Source organism: Carassius auratus, unplaced genomic scaffold, assembly GCF_003368295.1.
Source record: "Carassius auratus strain Wakin unplaced genomic scaffold, ASM336829v1 scaf_tig00035057, whole genome shotgun sequence".
NCBI classification, from domain to species: domain Eukaryota; kingdom Metazoa; phylum Chordata; class Actinopteri; order Cypriniformes; family Cyprinidae; genus Carassius; species Carassius auratus.
Genome location: NW_020526197.1, coordinates 86,294 through 108,542, shown reverse-complemented (window position 1 = coordinate 108,542; position 22,249 = coordinate 86,294). Strand labels below are relative to the sequence as shown.

At 38.1% G+C, this 22,249-nt stretch overlaps 2 protein-coding genes across 2 annotated transcripts; both read right to left on the bottom strand.

Moving 5' to 3' along the window:
* Nucleotides 1–4,051: 4,051 nt before the first annotated feature.
* Nucleotides 4,052–9,922, bottom strand: LOC113081798 (titin homolog; the record flags this gene model as incomplete). Its single annotated transcript, XM_026253748.1, has 2 exons — nt 4,052–5,771; nt 9,214–9,922. Coding segments are annotated over 2 exons (2,049 nt in total), but the record flags the coding sequence as incomplete, so codon positions are not given.
* Nucleotides 9,923–9,957: 35 nt separating this feature from the next.
* LOC113081797 (GTPase IMAP family member 8-like) lies at nt 9,958–21,772 on the bottom strand. Its single transcript, XM_026253747.1, has 5 exons — nt 21,463–21,772; nt 14,488–15,171; nt 11,971–12,597; nt 11,153–11,779; nt 9,958–10,739 (listed from the first exon to the last, which is right to left on the bottom strand). Exons 1-5 carry the CDS (start codon nt 21,476–21,478, stop codon nt 9,958–9,960), a joined length of 2,736 nt encoding a protein of 911 aa, XP_026109532.1. The 5' UTR covers nt 21,479–21,772.
* Between the last annotated feature and the right edge of the window lie 477 nt (nt 21,773–22,249).

The following is a 22,249-nucleotide window of genomic DNA, read 5'->3' as shown; positions in this document are numbered from 1 at the left end:
CTCAACCCATCGCTTTTGTACTGACTACCGCAAAGTGAATAGTCTCACCAAGCCTGACTCTTTTCCTCTTCCCCGAATAGAGGATTGTGTTGATCGAGTCGGTTCTGCACGTTACGTCACCAAGTTAGATCTCCTAAAAGGCTACTGGCAGGTGCCCCTCACACCGCGGGCCTCAGAAATATCTGCTTTCGTTACCCCTGACAACTTTCTGCAGTACTCTGTTATGGCTTTCGGGATGCGAAATGCACCTGCGACCTTCCAGCGCTTAATGCAACAGGTACTGTCGGGAGTAACCAATTGCGAGGCCTACTTGGATGATGTGGTGGTCTATTCTGCTAGTTGGGAGGAACATCTGAATAGTCTAAATCAAGTTTTCTGTAGGTTATCTGGGGCATCTTTGACCTTGAACTTGACTAAGTGCGAGTTTGGTAAGGCCGTAGTTACTTACCTTGGTAAGAAGGTTGGCCAAGGGCAGGTGAGGCCAATTGAAGAAAAGGTTGCTGCCATACTTAATTTCCCCACTCCTACTAACAAAAGAGAATTGAGAAGATTTTTAGGTATGGCTGGTTACTACAGGGGGTTCTGTAGAAACTTTGCTTCTGTGGTTGCTCCGTTGACAGATCTACTTAGTACCTCTAGGAAATTTGTGTGGAGTCCAACATGTAACTGTGCTTTCAGTGCTGTTAAAGACTTGTTGTGCCATGCCCCCGTTCTTTCTGCTCCAAATTTTGGGTTGCCCTTCAAATTGCAGGTGGATGCTAGTTCCTCTGGGCAGGGGCTGTACTACTGCAAGAAGATCTAACTGGTGTAGAACATCCTGTGAGTTATTTCTCCAAGAAATTTACCAAGTGTCAAAAACAGTACAGTACAATTGAGAAAGAGGCCTTGGCCTTACTGTCAGCGTTGCAGCACTTTGAAGTCTACCTGGGGGGTAGTTGTACTCCAGTGGTAGTTTACACCGATCATAATCCACTAGTATTCCTGGGGAGAATGTGTAACTCGAATCAGCGACTGATGCGGTGGTCCTTGATCATCCAAGAATATAACCTCGAGATTCAACACCGAAAAGGTACAGAGAATGTTGTAGCTGATGCACTGTCTAGGGTGTATCATTTAGATGAGTAAATTGTTGATTGTGTGTTGTTAAACCTTAATTCATGAGTTTACAAATGTTTATGGGATACTATTTGTAACTTATGGGTGGGGGTGTTACGTCCAGTGACGTATTCAATTGTGTTGTCTGTATTGTTGCATGGTCCTTTTGTTGTTTCTCTCTTGCTCCGTCTCTCCTGCTTCTCTGGCTCTTCCCACTCTTTCCACTCGGGCAGGTAGCTGATTGCCTTTTCCAGCTGCATCTAATTACCAACCGAAGGAGAAGCAGTATAAAAGCTGAGCAGGAACTACAGAAGATGAGAACTTTTCTCCAGAGCATGTCCTTTGTCTAGCCTGGCCTCGTGCAGTTTGTTGTAGCCTTTTGGGGTTCTTTGTAGTAAACTTCATTAATCTGAAGTACTGTTGATTTCACTCTGTTGTTTGATTGTTACCCTTTTTGGAAGCTGTAGGGAGGTGGGTGCCTTTTTCTTTTGTCCTGTACATATTTTTCTCCTGGTTTGAGGATTAGATAGGGAGTTAGTGTATAACTTTGTTGTTGATTTTATTTTCATTTGACAGGTTTAGAAAGAATCTAATTTCCAGAATAGACACCCTTTTGTTTGTTATTTTGGCATTATTCCCCCTCCTGAAGTTTTGCTTCCCTCTTAATGTTATTTCTTTGAGAATTGTTAACTCCCAGCATTCACTGAGCTGTTAATAAACCTTTTTTTTTAACAGCCACCTTGTTGTTGTTGCTATGCAGGGGCTTGGGTAAATGCTCTTCCCAAACACTAATATTGTTACGTTACTGTTAAACCCCTAGATGCATAAGACGTAACAAACTGATTAAATAAATTTATTGTATTTTGGAGATTTCTTTTTTTTTATATAAAGCTTTGAACATCAAAACCTGGATTAGAATTTTTTTATGTTATTATAACCTAAAGGTGCTATGTGAAAGTTTTTAAACAGAAAATAGTGTTTTTTACTTGCCACCTTCTTGGTAAAGAAAACACATTTTCACTCAAATGAATCTAAATGGCATTTTGGAACCAAAGTCTTCTTCATTTGCAAGGCTTTATTTAACAGACATGGTCAAAATAGCCGAGGGTCAACAACAATAGCAGATATAGCACAGGCAAGATGAAGGAGTAACAACCTGAGCTGATTTTTTAGTGAGGAAAATTTTTAATAGTGAACAATATTTCTCTACAAACTGCTAAATGGTTTGTAAAATGCAGTATTTGGTTACAGTTCAGAATTTCAGTGATATAGGACTAACATCATCACATGATCTGGGTTAATGAGTAATTTTTTATTTAGTCACCAGAAAATGTTAACAGTTTTCACCAGAAAATACAGTGTAATTTCAGAATAATGTTCAGATTACAGTAATCATGTAACAGATAATACAAAACCCAAAGTAAATAAATGCTTTCTTTAAAACTCTCTCGTTACTGTTAGTTGTAATTTAAAAGTGTCATTGTGATCACTGTTAGATTGAATCCAAAGTCAGAAATATTAGATCCACTTTATGCAAATATCAAGCAAAAAATATGTCGGTCTCGGTTTTCATGAAGTGGGGCAATAACAATTGTGCAAGTACAGTCTGGCACTTCTGTTTTACAGACTGTAAGTAAGTTTTCATATTTAAAGAATTTGCCACTGATGATATAAACGCAAGTTTTGAGCAGTGTAGAGTAGCACTTGTTAATTGTAATTTCTACAATCACAAATGCAGATATGGTTTTATGTTTACAGCATGATATGCAATGTAATGCTTAAAAAGACAGAATAAGTCAGAATAAGTATTGTATTAGATGTATATTTTGCCTCTGTAAATCTAATTCCATATTCTCTTTTTTTTTTTTCTAACTTATACATTCACATACACTAATTCACTTTGCACTACATGGTTAATACTTTTTATATATTTTATTATTACTATTACTCTTTTTCTTTCTGTAAATACATATGTGCACTATTTGTAAGCAGCCCAGCTGCAACTGCTTTGGCAATACAAATGTACAGTTTTTGTCATGCCAATAAAGCTCACCTAAATTGAAAATTTAAATTGAAATAAGTCATTATAATCAGTAACTATGTCCCCACTGGATGCAGCAAATGCCTCCTTAATAATGGGTTTTATTGATTTACACACCCTTGAGGTATTCAGCCAATCACAAAGCACTGGATAGCTGGCCAATCAGAGCACACCTTGCTTTTCAGAACAATGAGCTTTGTAAAAAATGTATGCTTGTCAGAAGACAGGACATAGAGGAAAAATAATAATGTTCAGTATTTTGAAATTAATGAATTAGGGTCAAACACTACCAGACATTTAAGTTGTACCGATCACAACAAACTCATGCAGAAACATGCGCCATGTGGTTGAGACGCATGAGAAATGAAAACGTTGTAAAATCGGCTGAATATATCAAACATGTTAGATATCCTTAGACTGGATGGAATCCGAAGTCTAAAGCAAGAAAAAAAAAGGGTGTCTGTAACCATCATACACACTTTCCCTGGTATGTAAGTCAACGTAACACATTTTTGAAAATAAGATTGATACTCGTGCTAACAACTCATTTTTGGCCTGAAGAGTCTGAAACATGTTTAGTGAGTCAGCCCTCTTTTTCACCAGGGAGGTCAAATATTTCCCTGGCTTACTGTCCAAGTTTAAATCCCCTCACACATTCAGTTTCCATTTTAAAACTATCGGTTGATTGATCATTTATCGGTCAGTATGTTGCAACCTTGTTATCAGTATTGATATTTACTCCTCTATATACAGTATATTAAACATATTTCACATGACATGACATGACCATTTATCTTTCAGTTCATTTCTTAACCTTTTCATTTCATATAGTTGTTCAAGTCTTTCCTTGAGCTCCTGAACTTGTTGTTCTTTTCCCTTTCTTAAATGTATCAAATCTTTTTCTTGTTTTCTGGCTTCATCTTGATGTTTCTTCATCACCTTCTCTATTTGTTCTTCATATTTCTGTTTCATTTCATCACACTCTCTTTCTTCTCTGTCTATTCTTTCTCTCTCCTCTCTTTCTCTTCTCTTGATCTCCTCCTCATGCTCTTGTTTCAGATCTTCTATCATTTTCTCCCATCTCTTTCTCTTCTCCACTCGTCTCTCTTCATCCTCTCGTTTCCTTCTCCTCCACTCCTCTTTTCTCTCTTGCTCCAGCTGCTTATAATGTCTCTCCATTTCATTTATATTCTCTTTATATTCTCTTTCTCTCTGTTCTTTCTCCCTCTTCAGTTTCTCTCTCTCCTCCTCTATCATCTGTTCTTCTTCTTCTCTGTTGTTTTCAAATTTCTTCTTTATCTTCTCCAGTTCTCCTTCTTTTTTCTCAGTTGTTTCTTGTGTCTCTCTTTTGTCTCTCTTTCCTCTTCCTCTCGTTCTCTCATCTGTCTGTTCTTCTCATCCTCCCATTCTCTCTGCTGTTGTTTAATTTCCTCTTGAGCCTCTTTGTCACTTTCAGCCTCTTTTATTTTTCTCTCCCATTCCTCTCTCTCTTTCTCTTCTTGTTCCTTCCTCATTTGTTCCTCGAAATCTCTCTTTTTTATTTCCTCTTCCTGTTTTTTTCTTAACATTGTCATGATGTTTTCATGATCATTTTTCATATTTTCTTGATCTTGTTTATATTCTTCTTCTCTCTTTCCAACTTCTTCTTCTTTTTCTTTTATCTGTTTTTCATACTGTATTCTCTGATTTTCCATCTCTCTCTTCATCTCCTCTATTATTTGATCATATTCAGCTCTTTGTTTTTTTTCCTCTTCTTCTGATCGTCTCTGATCCTCCATCATCTCTAGTTTCTCCTGATCTGATTTTTCTTTCTCCTCAAACTCTCTCCTGAGTGTTTCCTCTTGTTCTCTGAACTTGTTCTTCAGTCTCTCACTTTCCTCATCTTTCCTTTGTTTCTTCTCTTCCAGTCTCTCTCCAATGTTTCTAATTTCCATGTCATATTTGGCTTTAAATTTTTCAATTTGAAACAGATTTTTTCTTTTATTCTCTTCTAGCATTTCCATTCTCTGTTCAGTGGAGATCACTCCCTTTTCAAACATCTCATTAGTGAAATGTTGGCCCTGATTGGACTTAATCTCTTCTATCATATTTAACAGATGAATAACTTGTGTCTGATCTTGTGCTTCTTTGTTGTTAAAAGCCAGGAATCTGTTTCCACAATCTCTCATCAGTGTCTTGAGTTCAGCATTTTTACATTTGTCTGCATATTGCTCTATTGTTTGTCCTTTCAGATTATCTCCTCTTGTGAGGAGAACAATGCAGAAATCTGCTGCTTTTGAGCCAAAGATCATCTTGATCATGTCTAAAGTGTCTCCCTCCTCTGCAGTGATTTTTCCCACACTCAGCACAATGATGAAGGCATGTGGTCCAGGTGCTGACAGTGAAAAACACTTCATTATTTCTTCCTGCACTTGTTCTTTTGTCAGTGTTGTGTCAAAGAGTCCTGGAGTATCAATAACAGATACTGACTGACCATCAACTTCACCAACTCCCTTCTGACAAACAGTGGTCACCAAACGGGAACTGGCTTCACTGTGAAACTCATCCTTTCTGAGGATAGTGTTTCCTGTTGCAGACTTTCCACTTCCTGTCCTCCCAAACAGCAAGATTCTCAAACATGATGAATCTTCATCATCTGAAAATGACAAAATAAATGAGATATTAGGAATTGATGAGTGTTAAATGAGTGGTAACTATTTGCAGAAGTAAATCTGTGTGTGTTGGTAAAACTGTATTACATTTCCTGTTTTTTTTATAGTAATAAATAAATAAATACATTTATAGATTAAAATTGTATATATAAAAAAGCAAATCTTCTCTGCTCCATTATGGTGTAACATAGCTGTAACACATCAGTGCATCTCGTCTGCAATACAACAAGCTGCTGCACACTAATTCAAGACCTTTTTAAGCCAATAGGTTCTCACATGCTCCAGAGGGCGTTTAAAGGCTGACAAAGCCACCTCTTGGTTATTATATTGAGCTATTTCTCATATTTTGTTGATGAGCTTAAGTGGCCAAGCACACACAGAATAATGTAAAAATTGCCATCCTGACGAGTATCCTCATGAGCACAATCGGTTTTGTCGTAAGTAAATGTAAATGTTTAGAAAGAAAACGCATGTGTATAAGTCCATGCATTAGGACTTGTGAGAGCAAAGTAGCGTAAGGGGCCTTTTTGCATGCACAAGCTCTTTATTTCAAACATAGATTTGCAGCAAGCACGCTCATTATAGATTATTCATAGATGTACACTAAAGGTCACAATACAATACAATTCACAATACAATACAAAATGGAGTCTTCCAAGTTCTTCCGCTTCTTTAAAAGTGGAAAAGAAAGGAAATATTGGGTCCATTCAATCGTGAGACATATAGAGGAAGGAGAGTTCCCCCTCCTTCTTAAAACAACTATTTCAAGTGATTTTGCTATGAATGGAAGGATAGAGATCTTTAGCTCTCTATAAGTTAAGTGTTTAATGTAGTTTTTTTACACTAGCCTGCTTGAATGCAGTGGGAAAAGTGCTTGCAGTGGGGAAAATGTTGATGATGTGTGTCAATGCTGGTAAGAGTGTAGGAGAGATTGTTTAGAGAAGGTGTGAAGGGGAGGGGTCTAGTGGGCATGTTGTAGGATGGCTGGAGAGGAGAAGTTTAGATACTTCTGCCTCTGTAAGGGGACAGAAGGAGAAGAGGGAAGTTTTAGGTGTGGATGTGGTTGGTTTAAGTACTTGTGTGTGTGGAACTGAGAACTGACTGCTGATTGTTCTAGTTTTGTTTGTGAAGAATGTGGGGAAATCATCAGCTGTTATAAAAGTGGTGGGAGGTGGTGGAAGGGGACAAAGTAGAGAACAGAATGTTTTGAAGAGGGAAGAGCCATTTTCTCTCTGCTGCCCTGAGTTTAGACTGATGCTAACAAAGAACATTGGATAACCAGGGGTTAGAAGGGGCAGCTCATACTGGCCTAGAGAAGAGAGGACAAAAATCATCTAGACAAGAAGTTAGAGCATAACATGTTAGTTTCTGCATTCACATCAAGAGATGAGATTTTGAAGGTGAGCAAAGAAAGGTAGACACAACAGAGGAAAGATGGGAGCGTGAAAGGGTGTAGGTTTAATCTGAAAGTAACAGGTAGAAGGGTTGGTGGCACACAGGTAGGAAGATGTAGGTTACATATTATGAAGAAATAGTAAGAGATGTGTAGGGGTTTGTTGTCTGCAATACAATCGTGTGTGTAAATTAAGTCAGGCTGGTTGCCTGAATTGTGAGTGCTTGTAGGGGTAAGCATTAAACTTAACTTAACTTAACTTAACTCAACTTAAACTGGAAGTGAATGGAATTCTGCTACACAAGGGTTGTCCAGATGAATGTTTAAGTAACCAAAGACTAAAAATGGACAGCCATCCTCCGGGAATGAGGACAGCAGCCCATCCAGCTCCTCTAGGACAGTTCCTAGTTGACCAGTAGGACACCATGCTGGAAAATGGATCCCAGGCGGCCATGGTAGAGTAGGGGGCTCTAGAGGACATGGCAGAACAGGTAGCTCAGGGAGCAATGGCAGATTAGACAGTTCAGGAGGCCACGGCAAAGCAGGGAACTCAGAACCACTCAGTCTGGCCACTTCAGCTGAGAATTGGAGGCCTCCATAGGCCAAACTCTGGGACTGGAACCCTCTCTGGGCTAAAGTCGGGGACAGAAGCCCTCAATGGGCTAAACTCGGGCATAGGAGCCCTCACTGGGCTTAACTCTGGGACAAGAACCCTTACTGGGCTTACCTTGGGGACAGGAGCCCTCACTGGGATTAACTTGGGGAATGGAGCATGTGGAAGCCAGTGTAAGGACCTGAGAACTAGTGAGATATGCTCAGATTTTTCTGGTTCTAGTCAGAATCCTGGCAGCAGCATTCCGGATGAGCTGCAGCTGTCTAATGGTCTTCTTTGGGAAGGCCGGTGAGGAGACCATTGCAATAGTCAACTCTGCTGGTGATAAAGGCATGAACAAGTTTCTCCAAGTCTTGACTGGAAACAAAACATCTAATTCTTGCTATGTTTTTTTTTAGATGATGGTATGCTGATTTAGTTACTGCTTACTGTGACTACTGAAACTAAGGTCTGTCTCTAGAATCACATCAAGATTCCAGACTTTAGTTGTTAGAGTCAGTGTATGCATTCACCTTGAGAACTTCATCTTTATTTCCAAATGCAATGACTTCAGTTTTCTGCTTGTTTAACTGAAGAAAGCTTTGGCACATCCAACTGTTAATTTCGTCAATGCAATAGCAGAGGGAGTGAACAACAGGTAGGCTTGTGTGAGCCGCAGCCAGTGGGCTTAATATCAGGGCGGCTGGCAGGCTTAACTGTTGAACAGCAGGTGGGCTTGTGGGAGCCATAGCCACTGGGCTGAAGAGAGCTGCAGCCAGCAGGTTTGAATGTGGAACTGCCAGCGGAAGGGTTCCAGATCAGGTTCGGTGGCTCTCCAGACACTGGATGAGCGCTTCCTTCGAGTCAGGGTTGGTGGTGTCTGAGAACTCCATTCGTAGATAGTACGTCATCCCGAGCCGGAAAAGAGTAAAAAAAAATGTCCCCATCTAGGGAGCTGGCGAGGGCGAGCGGCAGGAATGCTATCACATGGATGATAGGGTCGGGGCTCGCCTGAGCCATGGCAATGAACCTTGATCATTCTTCCATTTGGGTGGTGAGAAACGTATGGGAAAAAAAGTGATTTCAAACAATCACTTCTTATTCTGCAGGATCTATCTGCCACTTTTGACACTTAATCATCAGATGCTTCTGTCTACACACTCCTCACCAGGCATCACAGGGATTCCACTAAGCTGGTTTTAAACCTATCTTACTGGTATCCAAAATGCGTCATCTGGTCTCTGGGGTTCCTCAAGGATCAGTCCTTGGACCCCTCTCCTCTTCTACATATACACTACATCACTGGGTTCCATCATACCTTATACAGGCACATGGCCTCTCCTAACATTGCTATGCTAATGACATGCAGCTATTCTTATTATTCTTATTTATTTATTTTGCACATTGATTTCAAAATTAGCTGGTTATGGTTTTGACTTACTGTTTATGTGTTGAACCTCAGGAGTTTCCATATTAAGTTCATTAAATGTATGCATTTCAGTCTCCTCTTCTTCTCTTCTTTGTCTTTCCTGTTGTTTCTGTTTCTCCCATTCCTTTCGTTCTCTCTTCAGATCCTCTCGTATCTTTCTCTCTTGTGCCTCGATATATTTAATATCTATTTTATATTGATCTTCAGCATTTATATATTCCTGTTCTCTTCTCTTTGTCTCTTTGTCATGATTTTGTCTTTCTTTCTCCATCATTTTCTTCATTCTTTTTCTCTCTTCTTCATATTTGATCTGAAGATCTTTTTTCTCTCTGTATCTTCTTTCTCTCTCTCGTTTCAGTTTCTGATAATATTCATCCCATGTTTCCTTTTCTATCTTTCTTCTTCTCTCATCCACTTCTTCTCTTCTATTTCTTTCTTCTTCATGATTTCGTCTTTCTTCATCCATCATCATCTTCATTCTCTCTTTCTCTTCTTTGTATTTGGACAGAAAAACATCTTTTTCTCTTTGCATTCTCTCTTCTACCAATTTAATTTTCTGATTACATTCATCCCATGTTGCCTGCTCTTTATTTCTCCATTTCTCCTCCTCTTCTTCTCTTCTTTGTCTTTCCTGTTGTTTCTGTTTCTCCCATTCCTCTCGTTCTCTCTTCAGCTCCTCTCGTATCTTTTTCTCTTGTTCCTCTCTTTCTTTGATGTCTCTTTTATATCGTTCTTCTCTCTCAATAAATTCTTCTTCTATTCTCTTTCTCTCTTTCTCATGATTCTGTCTTTTTCCTCTATCTTCATCTTCATCTTCTTTTTCTCTTCTTCATGTCTGTTTATCAGTTCTTCTCTTTCTCTGATCACTTGCTCCACTTTCTCCATCAGTATGTTCTTCTGTTGTTCTTGTTTTTCTCTCTCCATCTCTCTGAACATCTTACACGAGTAGTAACTCCCTCCGTTTGTCTTCACCATGTTGTCTATCTTCTGCAGTAGATCAGTCACCTGTGTTCGGTCTCTAGTCTCTTTATTATTGAACACATGATATCTGTTTTCACACACACCAATCAGCTGTTTTAAAGCAGATCCAGATTTCCCCAGATACTGTTCAATGGTTTTGTCATTCAGATCATCTCCTCTGGTGAAGAGCACCATCGTGTACTTTAAAGAGTTTTCACCAAACGTCTCTTGGATGATCTTCACTGATTTTTCCTCCTCTTGAGTGAATCGTTGTCCTAAATTAAGCACAATGATGAACACATGTGGTCCAGGCAGGATCATGGGGATGCAGTTTCTCATTTCTCTCTGGGTTTCTTTATTACTGAGTTCAGTATCAAACAGTCCTGGAGTGTCGATCACAGTAATGTGTCTGCTGTTGATTTCAGCTGTCTTTTTCTGACACTCTTTAGTTATAGACTCATGAGCTGCTTCAGCTTTAAACATGACACTTCCTAAGATGGTGTTTCCAGTTGAACTCTTGCCAACTCCAGTTTTTCCCAGCAACACAATCCTTAGTTCATATTCTTTGTCTCTTGAATCTAAAGATGAATCAAATTAAAATTAAAAACAATATTAAATTTCAAGTGGAAGTTGTCAAGTATCCAGTTTGTCAAAGAATATTATGTGTAATTTATACTAAAAAGCTTTGTGTCCTGATCATAATTTTTTTTCTCCCAATTATGCATATAACATTGTTTTCTATCAAATTAAATTTAAACTTAAATTAAATGTATTAAATTTATGCACTTAGCAGACGCTTTAATCCAAAGCGACTTACAGTGCATTCAGGCTATCAATTTTTGCATATCATGTGTTTCCAGGGAATCGAACCCCCAACCTTGTGCTTGACAGTGCAGTGCTCTACCACTTGAGCTACAGAAACACACCTGTGCAGACTTTAGCAATTATGAATAGTGTTTTTTTTTTAATCAGTGCATTTTTTTATCATTACCTTGTGATTGAAACCATGTTTCTAAAGGATACATTCTCCTTTTAATTTCTTCAAATTTCAGTACTTTTTCCATCTGTGTCTCCATCAATGTATCTGTGGAGAAACAATCGCCACTATTTTCTTCAACCATCTGCTTTAATTTCTCCATCAACACAGATGCTTGTGTGTTTGGACCAATGAAATGATGTCGTCCTCCAAATCTCTCAATGACAGACTGTGTTTCTTCATTGAGTTCTGCTGTCTGATGCTCTGAATTCTGCTTTACGAGGATCATGATGTGTTTGTTGACTCTTGAGCTGAATATCCTCTGGATCCTCTCAGTTTCTGATTTGTCTTCATCAGTAATTGGAGCATCAGGAATGATGAGGATGAACACATGAACTCCAGGATGACAGAGAGACACACAGCGGTGAGTCTGACGCATCACTTCCTCCTCTGAGAGCTGAGTGTTGAACAGAGCTGGAAGCTCCACCAGACTGACCAGACGTCCATCAAGCTCCACGTCTCTCCTCACACACTCTGAGCTCAGCTCTGATCTGCTCTCGCTCTGCTTCAGGATCAGGTTTGATATGAAGGATATTAATTCTCTGTTACTGCCACACACAACCAGATTCAGCCTCACACCCTCTGAAAAACAAAGGAATCAACTAGTTTAACAATGTGATTTTAAATTTGATCAGTGCTGCATCTGTATCATGTTGGAATAATGGTAATCATCACTGCACTGTAATTTTTCCAACTAGTAAAATCCTTTCACGTCTTTTATGCCTATTTATAAAAAATATTCTTTATTCAGAGAAATATATGAATCCACTCACCCAGTGTCTTGATCTTCTTCTGTAACTCTTTGACTTCATTATCTCTGACTCTCAGTTTCTCCTCTAGTTCATGTCTGACTCTCTTCTCTGGAGCGCTTATGTGCATCTGAAGAGAGTAGGGTTCAGTCTTCATGCTGTCAATACGATCAAACAGGTCTGATATTTTTTCTGAGATTCTCTGGTCCTTTAACCCCATCACACTGTACCAGCTCCCATAGAGACTGTTACAGACTCTGACACTTTGGTCAAGTTCGGTAATGAAAAGCACCATGAAGTGCTCATTAGAGTTAAGTATTCCTTTAATCTTCTCCATTTCGGCTCTGTCTTCATTATTAAGTGGACAGACAGGAGAAACGAGGATGAAAAGATGAACTCCAGGATCACAAAGAGACAGACAGTGGAGAGTCTCCTGCATCACTTCCTGTTCTGAGAGACGAGTGAGAGCTGGAAGTTCTATAACACTGATCTGCCGTCCATGAATCTTGCCCTCTTTCTTCACACACACTTTACTCATCTCTTTCTGAGATTTAATTGTTATCCCTCTAAACATTTTAGACACAGAGTTCTTGAGTGTTGGATTATTGCCACACAGCACAATGTTCAGCTTTGTTTTTACAGTAGTTGTCACTGAAATCAAGATTTAGAGACAGTAGACTCAGATCAGTTTTGGTACCAAATGAACACTTCCTTAACAACAAAAATATTAGGTAACACTTTATATTAACTTTCATCAATGAATCATTAGCAAACAGTATATAATACTTAACATATTATTAGTTCATATATATTCACTTATCTTTAATTAATGTGCTTGTTAATGTATTAAACATTAACAAATAATTAAAATCTAATGTAAATTAAATTAAAAAGATCATCAAACTTCTACTTTATATGATCATGCAAATTGTGAAAATCTACAAATTATTTAAATAGATTTCATACAATTATTTAAAGCTTCTGTTAATGCACAACACCTCTGCTGCGGTTGAGGAATGATATATGAGTATGGTTAGGGTCAGTTAAGGTCAATTCCGTTCATACAAATCAAAACTTTTAGCTGAAATATCCACAGAATAATAATTAATCAAATAAAATATGACCGTGCAGTTCAATCAGATGCACATGAAAGTTGTGTTCGTTACTATAGCAATTGCAGAGTATTCTTTCATAATCATCCTAGGTCCAATTTGTGTAATATCAAAATAAAGTGATGCATGATAAAGACATCCAGCACTCTGATGCTGATGCTGTTGATTCCCAAAATAACAATTGTGTAATTATTGTCAGTTAAATATACTAAAAACAAACTTTTAGGAGTTATGAATATCAGTCCCTCCATGATTTAGCGATTGCTGAATTTATCACAAAATCAAGCAAATGCCACAATTTTTGCAAAAGCTTGCAAATTTTCGTAATGGCCGGAGATTTCTGGCAGTCATTGCTAAGCGCATTCAGTCAAACATGGTTGTTTCTCAGTTCCAAAAATGGAATTAACAGCCTTGTATTCTCTTATCTGGTGAAAATCAGATAAACCCTCTAGGACAAGTCTGGAAAATTATGTTTTTCCATAGATTTTAAAATATTGGTGATCATGAGCCAAGGAATCAGCATAATTTTGTGTAAACTATATATTTTTTAAGTTGCTAGTACAAAGAGGTTGCTAGTATAAAAATATATAAAGGGTTTGAGTAAGAGGCTCAAACTTGCAATGGTTAATGCTGAAACTCTTCTCTATCTGTGTACTAACTTTCATAACCTTCCCACAAGGGGTTATATAGGCTACCAAAGAATTTATGAGGAGAAGAAGAAAAATACCTTATGTGCTTGGCCCCTAAATATAGCTGCAAGCAGCAATTAACAACAGTGATAGAATGAGGATCTAAGCATGGCAGGGAGGATCAGACCAAAGACAAAGAGAAATTTGGTGAAAACTGGACGAACAGATTAGGAGGAGTTTGAAAAAGTATGTATTCAATGGAAATAAAAATGGCGTACAGGAAGTTCAGCTGATTATGGAGCAATGGATCATTTTGGAGAATTCTTAATGGTAGGAAAATGTTCATGATGGAAAATGACACATGATGCAGTCGAATCGGCTTAAGTGGGAATCAGAGGGAAAAACATATTTTGTTTCTAGCCCTTCTAATGGCACTAGAGGGATTGAATAAGAGACTCCAAATTTGATATGGTTACACCTGAGTCTGTCCTCTATATGTGTACCCAATTTCATAACTTTCGTGCTAGCAGTTCGATGGGCTGCCGTAGACCTCTATAGTCAAGTCAAGTCAAGTCAAATTTATGAAGTCTGTATCCAGATGCATACTTTGTCTTTTTGTTTAAAAATATCTTATTTGTTAATTTAGTTTAGTTTGTTTTTTTATTTGTTTATTTCTCATTTATAAAAATATTAGAAGCTTTGTTAAAACAGATTACAAAATTGCAAATTAACCATTAAACGACATCATTCATAGGAAAACTCTTAGAGGCATTATTCTGAAAAAAAGAATTTTGACAAACCTCCTCCATCACTTGCTGTTTGTGTGCTTTCATTGAGTTCAGAATCATCTTTGTCGTCTCCTCTGATTGAACCTCCTGATCTGCTCAGATCTCCATCCACTGATGATCCATCATCCTCATGCATGTCACAGATGAGAAATTCTTTGTGCTCTTTCTTGAGTATCTCCTCTATTCTTCTGAACAACTCAGATCGCCATCCTGGGTTTGTTGTATCAAAGTGTAGATTTCCTCCTCCACACTCCTTTATTAAATCATGAATAACCTTATTCCATATCACAGAAGTCATTTTGGATGTGCGCGGCTCTTCATCAGTCGTCAGCACTATAGTGTGTTTCATGGCCTGGTAACTGAAGTGGTTCAGCACACATTTCACTCTGTGTTTGTCATTCTCACTGAAGTCCTTATACTGCAGAATGAGTAGAAACACATGAGGTCCTGGAGCAGACAGAGACACACACTCTCTCACTCCCTGAGTGATCCGATGCTGCGAGAGATTTGGCTCGAGCAGGTGAGTGTTGATAACTGTGATGTGTCTCCCCTCCACCTCTCCGCTGATTTTCATACTGTGCTGTTGAAAATAGAATGGAGCTTCTCTGTTAAACGCTTCTGTACCCACTGTAATGTTTCCCACTCTGCTGTTTTCTGATCCATTCTTTCCAATCAGCACAATCCTCAGATCATCCACTGAAAAAGTGTATGGACAGTAACAAAGAAAAAACACACACATTAAGTTTTTATGTTTTATAGGGACATTCTATAGATGTGATGATATTAAAGTGAACCTTATGTTGTGGAGACCACACAGACATACATTCTTCATAGGTGTAATGGTTTTTCTACTGAACAAACTGTACTTTATATTTCCCCTAAGCCAGGGGTTTTCAACCTGTGGGACACCTTTAAATGGAAAAACTTCTGCATGTAATAACCTAGAACACTGTCTAAGACTTGATGGCTGTTCTGTCAATTCTTCGTCATCAGTTAGGAACCTAGGTGTGTTGTTTGATAGCAATGCTTCCTTTGAAAAACATGTTTATAGCTTTTGTAAAAACACATTTTTAAATATTAAAAGTATATCAAAATGATGACCTATGCTCTCAATGTCAAATGCAGAAATGTTAATCCATGCATTTATGACTTCAAGGTTAGACTATTGTAATGCTTTATTGGGTGGTTGTTCTGCACGCTTAGTAAACAAACTACAGCTAGTCCAAAATGCAGCAGCAAGAGTTCTTACTAGAACCAGGAAGTATGACCATATTAGCCCGGTCCTGTCCACACTGCACTGGCTCCCTATCAAACATTGTAAAGATTTGAAATTCTTGCTTATTACTTATAAAGCCCTGAATGGTTTAGCACCTCAGTATTTGAATGAGCTTGTTACGCTTCACTCGTATTTGGTTTTCATTGATCTGTGCACATTGGAGTACTGAGCACGTGTTGGTTGTTGTGCTCATTATCTTCTCTCTGTCTCTAGTTTACCTACTCTGCTCGCAGGTTGCTGTGATTGGCCGATTAAGGCATTAAGGTGCCGCTTGAGAGTCAATTGAAGGCTTACCCAGCTGGTTAAATAGTGGCATGTTCATTCATGCTTTTTCTCCGGAGCGAATTGAGAACTCCTCTGTAGTGAATCGAGCTCTTTGTAGCGAAATTAGTTTTCTGTAATGAAGGGAGTTTTTGTGTACATTTCTGTCCATCAATTGAGCTGTGTGCTATATGCTTTGTTTTTGTGTACTTCTAATATTTGTTGTGCTCTAACATGGGCGAGATTAGTTTGATGTGTTGTTTACCTTCTCATTTGCTCAGAGATATTGGTTAAAAAGTGACATTTTGGGAAGAGAACGCAGGTTAGTATATCGCGATATACACTGCACCCATACAAGATGATTGTTTAGACACACCAGGCAAGAAGTGAGCGCAATCCCTTGTATTTCTGCTTTTGTTAGGTAGTTTAGTTAGGGTGCCGGATGCACCGAAGATTTCGGTTTCTGTTCTACATCTTTGTTTTGGTTAGATTAGGTTTAGATTAAGGATTGTTTTGTTATATTTTGTTCTTTCCTTTGGCGCCGCTTTTGTTCTTTATCCATTTATTGTTTGTTTTTTTTTGTTTTTTTGCTTACATTATCACATTGTACAAAGCTCAGCTTGTACACATGTTGTTTTGACTGGGTCCAGTGGCCTTTCGGCTTGTTGTGAATGTCTGTCATGTCTGTCATTCTTCCACCATACCCCCACCTTCAGAAGTATGTTAATATATAAATGTTGCGGTACATGCCCTAGACCTTTTCAAGTTCGTAACAGAGCTCTTGTTACATTATAGCTATCTCTTTAACATGGCTTACACATAACACACTAATATATTTCTAATATTCAAATCTGATCCGGGGAAACTTCCCATAGCACACAATGTACTTGTTACATCATTAGAAGAATGGTATCTAGGATTATATTAGTCTGTTATTAGTCCATTCTTATTCTGAGGTCACCATAGCCACTGGATGCAGTCCATGTCCAGATGGCGGATCAAAACCTAGGGATGACCTCTACAGTCCTGAATGTCAGCGGAGACCATGACAACTAGATGAGTCCCAGAGAAAGTTCCCCAGCGAACACCTTGTCTCGGACAGAACCAGATGAGTCCTCTGCACAATCTGACTTTGTTGCATCCTAGAATCAAACTGCTGGTTTCGTCTGGCTAGAGGAGAATGACACACTTTTTCCCCCTTTAATACTGTAAAGCTGCTTTGACACAATTTGTAAACAGTAAACAGTGTTGAGCAAGTTACTCTGAAAATGTAATCAAACTACTGATTACTGATTACTCCTTTTTAAATTAGTAGTTAGTTACATTACCAGTTACATTATTATTATTTTTTTAAATCTGGAACTTCCCTTCAAAGTACTGTATACAGAGTTACTATCTGATTTTACTAATATAATGTATAAATTAGTGTAGCGGTGTAGAAACACACCTGCTACATAAACGCCAATGAGATATCAGCTATGACAGACCAGAATTTTATTTATTTATTTATTTATTTATGATAACTTATGTCAACCATTTCCATATTATGAAGAAATTATACGTTCATTAGACTTGTGATTTAGCCAAAAAGCTTTATAAAATATATAGTTCAGTCATGAAACTCTAGATGGCGCTAGCTTTCTGGGTGTTAACAAAACTGATGATATTCAGAGAGTTGGCAAAAGCTGATTGGTTCGTGCTGCATATGCAGCCAATGATTGCAAGGCATTCACTTGAGATTCCTGCAGTGTGCTTTCAGTTATCTTAAACCCTTCATCTTCCCCAGCTCCACCTGTATAGATCTGCTATGGGGTTATTTTATATGCTATTTGTTCAGCAGCAGTATGTCTTAAATACTTAAATACAGCACCGTATCTCTGTATGCATTGGCCATAACACGTTCCTGTACTTGCTTGCAACAGCAGCAGTAATCTACAACTCAGAAATTAAGCAGCACCACAGCAGATCTGTTCCACCAAGACCAAATTAACCAAAGAGTTGTCATCATTGAACTGGTTTTATTTGATGTAAAAAGAGCATCTTGGACATTTTGAGAGGACAGGGCAGGACGTAGCCAGAATATTTTCATAGTGGTGGTCCATCTGGTGTTGCAGAATCTACTTTAAGGGGAGTTTGAGCAGGAAATAAGTAGACTCAGCACAGCCTTTAGGTAATTTCCTTGATCTAGTTGCCATGAAAACCTTACGTGCTTACTGTTGCTCTATATTGTCATATAATGAATACTTGAATGCAAAGAGAGGGGTACTATTATAGAAAAGCTAAAATGTTATTTAAATGGTAACTAAATAAACAACTGCTCATCCCCAGAAAATGATTTGTTAAATCAGTCATCTGGTTCATGCTGGTTCAAGCTGGAGTTGGTCCATTAACAAGTCTGTCTTTGATAATTGTTTGAAAGACTTGATGCTTGTTAGTTTGTGTCATAACGAGTGAAACAGAAATATGTTTGAAATGTTAGAAATGCGAGAGTCTTCAAAGATTGCCTCTGAGTGTGGGAGCCATTGCCCATCAGTTGCACTTCCTGTCATGGCAACCACTATCCTGTGTGTGTAGGCAGCACACAATTCTCCAGATCCTCCTGAAACAACAGTGCCACTGCTGCTCCCTCCAAGGTGGTGGCTTCCTTCCGATTGCCTTTCATGGCCATGGAAGCTGTCCCTGAACTCTCTGCCTGATGTTACCTCTCTGTGCTCTCTATTCCAATTTTGCTTGCTCCAGCATGGTGGTCTTTTGCTTGGCCTGATTCACCATGGTGGTTTACAGTTCCACCTAATCCAGCAAACCTATCACGTCATCACAATTTCCCCATCCAGCCAGGCACATCAGGCCGGCCCAAGCCCTGGGCACAAATTTAGCCTAATGCATTTCACACAGACTGCTAGTTTCACTTTCACTTTCACTTTAAATAAAATTGTGTATGCTTGTCACTTTTAAATAAATGTCCTTGACAGTGCATTCCCCTGTAATATATATATACACACAATTTGGATTTAATCCAAATTATGCATATGCTAAGTGAGCAATCAAGATCATGCAACAGAAGAACCCTCTCTCTCTCTTTTCTTACCAGCAAGTAACTAGGAAGTTTAGCTCTATTTACGTGGTCAATTTTAAATATTTTGAAAAAATATTTGTAAATGCATTTGGCTCAAATTGAGGACGTGAAATTCAAATCATTTTATCAGAGTGTAATAATCTGGTGAACTATGATAATAATATGTATTTGAAGCAAAAATGTTGCAGCATATTGAATTGCAATAATTGAATAAAAGGCAGTTTTTGCATTTTAATGCATTGTATTTTCAAGGATTGCATTTTGCAAAAAGTAAACATTGCACAGAAGTTAACATTATTAGATCATTATTATTATCAGCAGTATTGGGCGTAACACATTACAAGTAATGTGAGTCACGTAATCAGATTATTTTTTCAAGTAACTTACTTTTACATTTTCAAGAAAATATCTGAGTTACTTTTTCAAAAAAGTAACGCCAGTTACTTTGTTTTGCCATTTATTGACTGAAAAATCTCCTGTCCCCATATCGGGAGAAATCGGCAGTACAGAAGCATTGTGGGCTGTGTGAACATGATGTATTTCTAGAGTAACCGTGAATTAAATTTATTCATTCTTAATATTTTTGTATTAAAGCAATACTGTAATAATGCATTGCTTTCAAAAGTAACTTTTCCCAACACTGATTATTAGATTATCCCAAAGTCCATTTTGTTTAAAAACATCACCTACAATATTTAACGGTCCATTTGGACCATTTGATTTAAGACAGCCACTTTTAAAAATGCAGTGGTTCAAATTCAGCTGAATATTCAACTTTATATATCTGGGAACTGCAGGAATAGCAGAAGTGAACAGACTGCTATTCTAATACCAAAGGTGGAATTTTTAAGTATGAGATTTAAATGAAGGCTTTGAGCTACTACAATCACGTGTACATTTTCTTCACAAATAAATGTGCATACTTTAACCGCGCAGTAGCCTATATGAATGCAAACTGATGCGCAGCACAACACACGCCTCCACTCCACACGGGGCTTTGCTGGAGATTGTGCAGGCTTCTCGACTCGGGATTTGTTTGAAGAGCACCTGCAGTCCGTGTGTGGGACACGGTGCAGAAGCAGCAAGAGCTCACTGTGATTTCACATACAGTCCGCTGAACTGATCCGCGTTCAACACACAAACACAACATCTGTTCCTTATTTCAAATCATCCAGTGCATTGTTAAATTTGTTAAATCCAGTAGCAAAACATTTGAACATACCATATAGCCTACTTTTCTTATGTTAAAAGATAGTAGATAGTAGGCTATCACATTTTAAATTTAAAATCACAGACAGAAATTCGGCTCTCGTGGCATTTCTTTTGCATTTAAGTAAACTTGTGTATAGCCTACTTTTCCTGGCTTTAAACCTAGCCAAAAAGCCATGTGTGTACTGTGCCACGCAGTAGACTTTATATGCGCATTTATGGTGAAATCAGTATATTTGCATTATACTCAGCGCGTGGGAACTCGTCTCGCTCTGCATCTGCACCAACGCTTCGCCAAACCGCTTCCGCCTGCAGGGGGATGCTTTACCTGCCGAGGGGGGCACCACATACGCACTGCAAACCCGTTCATTTCCATTCAGTGACCCACTTTTATTGTTTGTTTGTTTGTTTACCGAGAGGGACAATAATGGCGTTGCAGAGGGACACAACACATTGTGAAGTAAACTACAAAAGATATCCCGATCAAGGAGTGAGTTTGTGTTGATGCGTTCGCGTCACTATAAACTCAAATTAAAATTAATTCTGCATTTTGATTCTTCTTATTAACATTAATTACTAAAACTGAAACTCAAAATAAAATATATAAAAACAAACTAAAGCTAACAAAATTACTAATGAACTGAAATGTAGCAATTTTGGAAAAAGACAAAGATAAATAAGTTATGAAAATAATAGCGTTGGTCTAGATAACCGATTTGATGTGTCTATTGCAAGTTTTTATATTTATAAATATGTATGTGAGATCTAGCCTTTTACAGGTTATTAGTTTGTTCCTGGTATTCAAGAATGCATTTAAACAATCATTTAATAAAAAGAAGTAGACCGTTGCCAGAAATTACTGAGGAGACGTTGATGCATAATGCTTCCTTGATTCCTGAACCTGATGCTATCGCAAAACTAACGACTTGAAATCAAAATCAAAAAGAAAAATAATGAAAGGCGAGAACTTCCTCGAGGTCTTGCCCTTTAATCGGACCGCGACTTCAGCCGAGGGAGCTTTTTCTCGTAGCGTTATAAAATACATTTTTACATGGTCACAAAAACTAGGAGACTGTATTCTTACAGTCAATTTCACTATATTTAAAAGTAAACTATTGCCTACTGTTGGCCAGTGTTTCATAAATGATTGAGAAAGGATTCTTACCTGAACCTGACGCCATCTCAACACCTTCACCTTGAAATCAAAATCGAAAGAAAACCAGTCACAGAAGAGAGACCCTCACGTGCCCCGCCTGCAGAGGCTGAAGAAGAGAAAAAACATTTGATTGAATCAAGTATGCAGCTTGTAATTATGTATTCTAGTTCTGTCCGTATAGTCCATTAATTATTTTATTTTCCTCTTTTAAACCAGAAGTGAAAAACGGAAGACGCAGGTTCTTCTTTAGCTGTTTTGACCAGTGGTTCGTGAGGTAAAGAAGATGACACGCGAACAAAATGCTGAGTTTTGACACCTGTTTAATTCTACCCCAATCCCAAGTAGTCTAACATTTAAGTAACATGCAAAATCCCCATTCTAGTGTTAAAACAGGAGAATGGGCAAATACATGCCATCCAATCAAATCAGCTCATCTTTTGCGGACAAAACTGACTGCCTTCATACAAACAGCGTGAATATGAGTAGACTATAGCTTTAGCAAATCGAACAGCTGTTCAACGTATCTTTTAATGCAAATATATATATATATATATATATATATATATATATATATATATATATATATATATATATATATATATATGGTAATTTAGTAATTGGTAGTCTGACTTCCAGGTTGTTCCAGCCTTGATGCCTATTTTTCCCACACAGCACCTGCTGGTCTTTCTTCATACATGAAACAATATAGCTGATTTTATAACTTAGGAAGGGAATTATATCTCCTGCGAGAGGATTTTGCTGTGTGTACATGAAAAAACATAAGTTTTCTAAAGCA

Bases quoted from the DNA above. Each gene is read 5' to 3' on its own strand.
- LOC113081797 (XM_026253747.1), bottom strand. The intron at 12,598-14,487 runs GTTTGTCAAAAT...TCTTGATTTCAG, and splicing joins AACAGCAAGTGATGGAGGAG to TGACAACTACTGTAAAAACA. The intron at 11,780-11,970 runs GTGAGTGGATTC...TTTGTTTTTCAG, and splicing joins GAAGAAGATCAAGACACTGG to AGGGTGTGAGGCTGAATCTG.